The following is a 5,104-nucleotide window of genomic DNA, read 5'->3' as shown; positions in this document are numbered from 1 at the left end:
TTTTTTTTTTTTTTTTTAGTCACCAGTTTATCACCTCACCATGAAAGGGAAGGGGACGGGTTCCCCTTTCTTGTACAAGCGGTAAAAATAACACTTGCCCTAATGTTAATGTCCAAAAGAAAAAATCAGCAGCTTTCCCAGAAATGTCAAACAAAAATAGACGATCAATGACTGACACACGTTACCTCAGCCGTCATAGTTGTAGTCCACAGGTCTCCGCCCGGTAAACCTGAGCCGCAGGAACTCTTACTGAGGGTCAGGTGGTGGCACAGGCCAACCACGACAGGTGCGCAACGGCTGGACGGGCGCCCTCATCCCACGCCATCCAAATGACGCTCCCCACGACGGCTGTCCCTGCCAGGAGCCGGGCGGCAACTGTACACAATACCGCTCCACATGTGACAAACCACCACATCTGAAGCAACCTTGGTATCGCGGCTTGGGACCACGGCGAAAACGCTGACGAGGCTGGACGTCTCTAGGAAGAACAGAATGGTTGTCGAGCAATGGAACGTCATGTGGCCCCGCCACCCTGAGAGGTGCCTGAACGACTGGTGGACCGTTCTGAGGCAGCGGGGCTGAGTCCACTGCACGGGCCGCAGTCTTCAAGGCGGTCTGCACACCCTCAGGCAGGCCTTGTTCAATTTTCTCTCTCAGAAGAAACTCGGCTAATTCCTGTTGAAAACATTGTAACTGTCTCCTATGCAACTGCCTTATCGTCTCCTCATCCTCACGCTGCTGGGAGACAAATGTCAGCGGAGGTTCTGTAGCATCCAAAGGAGAGAAAACAACATCAGAAGGAGAGAAAACATCAGAAGGGCGAACATCCTTACGATCCCGTCGCTTTACCATCCACACATCCGTGGCCTCAGGACCCCCTCCCAGAATCAGTCCACCACTTCCGCCGTCCGGTCGTTGTGGCACCGCGATCGTTGATGCGTCATCCGGATCGGGGCTAGAAAAATCTAAGTCACGTGCATCAAAAACGCAGGCTCCTTCATCAGGAGAGCGAACGGATGTGGACAGAGTGTCCTGTACTGGGGACCCATCAACGGATGTGGACAGGGTGTCCTGTACCGGTGACCCATCAACGGATGTGGACAGGGTGTTCTGTACTGGTGACCCATCAACGGATGTGGACAGGGTGTTCTGTACTGGTGACCCATCAACATGACATTGGGCATAAGCCTCACACATTTCCTGTCCTCTTTGGAGAAAGAGATCCATCAACCTTCGTTCTGCCCTAACCCTATGCTCCAGGACCAGTCTATAGTCCTGTATTCGTACGTTCAAGGCATTGATGACAACTGGAGAAAATACGCTATCCTGTGGCCATGGGCCAGAAGGGCCCCATAAGTCCCATTTAGAGTCCCATTCAACCAAAATTGAAGTTAATTCAGCCATCAGTCCATTTGGTTGGGAGGAGCATGCGTGTGTATGTGACCCACTCATACTGGAGCGGTATATGGGCATACCTTAAGGTCAGAGAATATTGAATTACAATTATAGTCACTTCTATCGCTACTATAAGCACCCACAATTGTCCAAAAATAATCCCCCTGTGATGCAAAATTACCCCATATATTAGTTGTCAAAACCCTAAAGGAAACACACTGATTCACAATGGTCAACCTGAAAACCAGTTATTAACGCGGTTATCACAGGAAGCATGTACACCGTGAACTGTATAGCTATATACAATTCACACGAATAGATACAAAAATATGTATCCACAGGCGGAAACAAAAGCAACGAAATTTAGGTGGTCAGAGACAGAAACCAAATTAACCTATTATAAAACTCAAATATCCTCCTATAACATAGTGTAGTGAAAAGGGTGTCATTAACCGGAAAATCACAAATGCAGTGACTTCCCAAAAATCCTACTGTGTATTAGTACCCACAATAGCCCCCCTTTAAACTTAAACTAAGTCTACAATAAACAATACAAACCAAACAAATTGTTAGAACATGTCACACACTGAATGTTTCAAGACAAGGTTACCCTGTGAGTTGAAACTGGCAGAACAACGTCTAGTTATGTAACAGTCATGCACCATCACCCATGCAGGTTAATAGAACTCGAAAACAAAAGATGGGGCTAACTCCCTACACTAAAACTCACGTATATCCAAATGGACTACCAAATGGTTTTACTTTTAAAAAGAAAATCGTGAGAAGGGGTTTTTAAAAACTAACTATAATTACGGGCCAAAAATGTGTTACAAAAAACGTGGTAGGCTATATCATGAATAGAGTATTGACCGGCCTCCTAAAAAATGTACACTATAAATTCAAGTATACACACCAAACACCTGGGAATATTCCTACCAGTTGTTCAAAATTAAGACAAAAACTTTGTCAAAGAGAAGGCCGTTCCAATACTCACCCATGTATTGTCCACCACGCATGCAACTGAAAGAAATAAAAACTGAAAATGTTACTACTTAATCACCTGAAAAAGGAAACAATTAACCTACGATCAATCCATCCTAGCGACAGATTAACTTTATAAAAATGTAAACTGTCGAGTACAGCCACAGAAATGGTATTTATAATTAATAACAGATTTAATAGACATGTGTATCTGTATCCTGCAAACATTTGAGCTAAAGGGAGTTGTAGTCATATCCCCTGATTCCGAAATCATCCGTAACAGAAGAGAACAACTACAAGGCCCAAAGATAATATAACCTGACTCACTCCGTTGTTACTATTGTATATTTGCACAAGACGTGCCCACGAACGGATTACAGATTGACGTTTGTCAACATAAGGACAAAGAACCCACTATGTTGTGGAAATGACTGGTACATCCTACACATGAAATACATTGCCCCTCAACCCCCTCACAGTAACCCTCAAACGAAATTTCAACCACATGTCACAGTAAGGTGACATGAAAGATCTCTCAGAAAGAGATGAAGGAAACATTGTAACAATATGCCATTTAGTGGTCAAAACATATACAAAATATTTGTCAGCTGGTATGCTGAATGTCATCTTACTACAGAAAGGATGTAATAAACCTAACTATAGTAAAGATCTTTGAACAGGGGTAGCCATCTGTTTACTGTAAATAGCCCCCCAATAAATTTACTCACAGCTCACAGTGGGTTTTTTTAAAACAAAGGAGAGGAGATAGCCCTAAAGCTCTCTTCACCTGAAACATAGTGTTGATTCAGGGCGATAGCGATCCCCCCTCCTTCTGAAACTAAACAAGTTATTTATTGAGGGTGGAAGGGATTTTAGCTCTCTCCCCCTCTTTCCCTAAAAGCACATTCCGTCAGAGCATGCTAAAATTGTCATTGCAATTCCTCACACGTAGCTCTGTATGTATTCGCTCATTTAACTATCACTCTTCACTCACACATACATTATTCCCAATCAATTATCGTGATATCACACACACACACACACACACACACATGCAGGGGAATAGTTACCCCATCACCCACACTCATTTGCATACAACCAACCCCATACCGAGTAAATGGAGATTTATCTCACCCTACGCAACTGTTTTTGTCCCAGAATCAAATTACTCATGCAGAACTATATATAAATTTTACTAATAAGAACTGTATTTTTAACAATCCCTAATTAACCTATACCTAACTTTTACCTAAATGTAACCATTTCCAATTTGAGATGCATTTGTCATTCACCCTCTAAATTTTATTTGGACCCCCAAATTAAACCCACATTTTTAAACCTTAATTGTCCCCAATCTCTGAGTTTTTGAGCACAAGACAACAAAAATAGACTGAGCTGTTGTCTCCGTCAAAATTTAAATGAACCTCCCTACTGTAATATCTATATTATTCATTTAAGAAAAAAAAAGTCAATCCACCTTTAAACAGTCACTGATCTTTAAATAATTTCTCAAATATAATTTCACTCTTATACATTTATACACTCTAACGTACATGAATAGCCATATTATAGTTCCCTTATCTAATCTAGTTCATGCATCCAGTTTACTTGTTAACCTCCTATTAATTTCGTTTATTTATCTAGTTTGTTCATAAATGTATTAACCTATCACTTCCCCCTGAGCCATGACCAACATGGCTCATGACAAAAATCTGATCATCACAGAAAACAGTGCTACGCCATCCATAACATCACGCTCAGTACAACCATAGTCAGCAGAACAAACCAACTGACACACGCATCCATCACGCACCCACGCACAGGCACGCACTACACACATTGAGTACAGTCATACATACTCATCACACAGGACTCTCACAGAGTTGATTTAAATCACTACCACGGTTCAGTAGTACTATTTTCCAACTCTTCAAACATAACCACTTCACACACACGTATAACTTCACCCATGGGACAAGGTAGAAGGACACGGAATCAGTCCACTGTACTCTGTCCCATCTTGTGTGTGTATGTGTGTTGACCCTCCGTTGCCTCAGTCAACACGTCACCACAGGTGGTCTATTCCGAGAGCATTCCTAAGTAATAAAGGGTCCCTGTCTGTTATATGACAGGATGAACTCACAGCTATTATAAGCTTTAACAGATTGTTATCTTAGGCCATCTTTAGTGACTCCACAGCTAGCCTCTTGTCAATTAATGCAACCAGCCGTTCGAGTCTTAAAGATAATTGATTGATTGAAATATTTATCAACAGTTCGCAGAATTACAGTACCCTTCAAGCACAAACTCAACCCAAAGGCCGCTAACTGTGAGTGGACAGCTTACAAGAGGGTCCACCATTGTTCAATTCATCAAAAAATAGACTATACTGCCTGGCCTAACTGAACCAAACTTTTGTTTGTCGGTGAAGCCATCCTTACTGTGCAGAGCTATGCATGTCTCCTGGCTGGCGAAAATTGTTGCACAGCCCAACACCCATTCAGTACACATTCAAGACCGCACCACTCAACTCAAAAATGGTCTGATCATAAGAGTCATTCTAGCAATTATTTTCACCCGGGTTGAATAAAAATAATATGTAGAAAAGAATGACACAAAAATGTAGCCTACTCATCTTTTCGTATTCAAAATACAATTTTCAAACAAACAGATCCAGACCACGTCTAAATATGTGCCCATACACATGCCGTCCAAGTGAATAAATAAC

At 42.1% G+C, this 5,104-nt stretch overlaps 1 protein-coding gene across 1 annotated transcript in view; it reads right to left on the bottom strand.

Annotated features, from left to right (window-relative positions):
• Positions 1–246: 246 nt before the first annotated feature.
• LOC306919716 (transcription factor 12-like) overlaps positions 247–5,104 on the bottom strand; it is a gene marked incomplete at its 3' end in the record, with an annotated part of 53,510 nt that continues 48,652 nt past the window's right edge. The window contains exon 9 of the mRNA XM_079496270.1: positions 247–375. Coding sequence (XP_079352396.1) covers positions 247–375 — 129 coding nt within the window. The remainder of the gene's footprint in view (positions 376–5,104) is intronic.

This window comes from Electrona antarctica (genome assembly GCF_951216825.1).
Source record: "Electrona antarctica genome assembly, chromosome: 3".
NCBI classification, from domain to species: Eukaryota; Metazoa; Chordata; class Actinopteri; order Myctophiformes; family Myctophidae; genus Electrona; species Electrona antarctica.
Note: the sequence above shows the minus strand (reverse complement) of the source record. Positions and strands in the feature narration are given on the sequence as shown.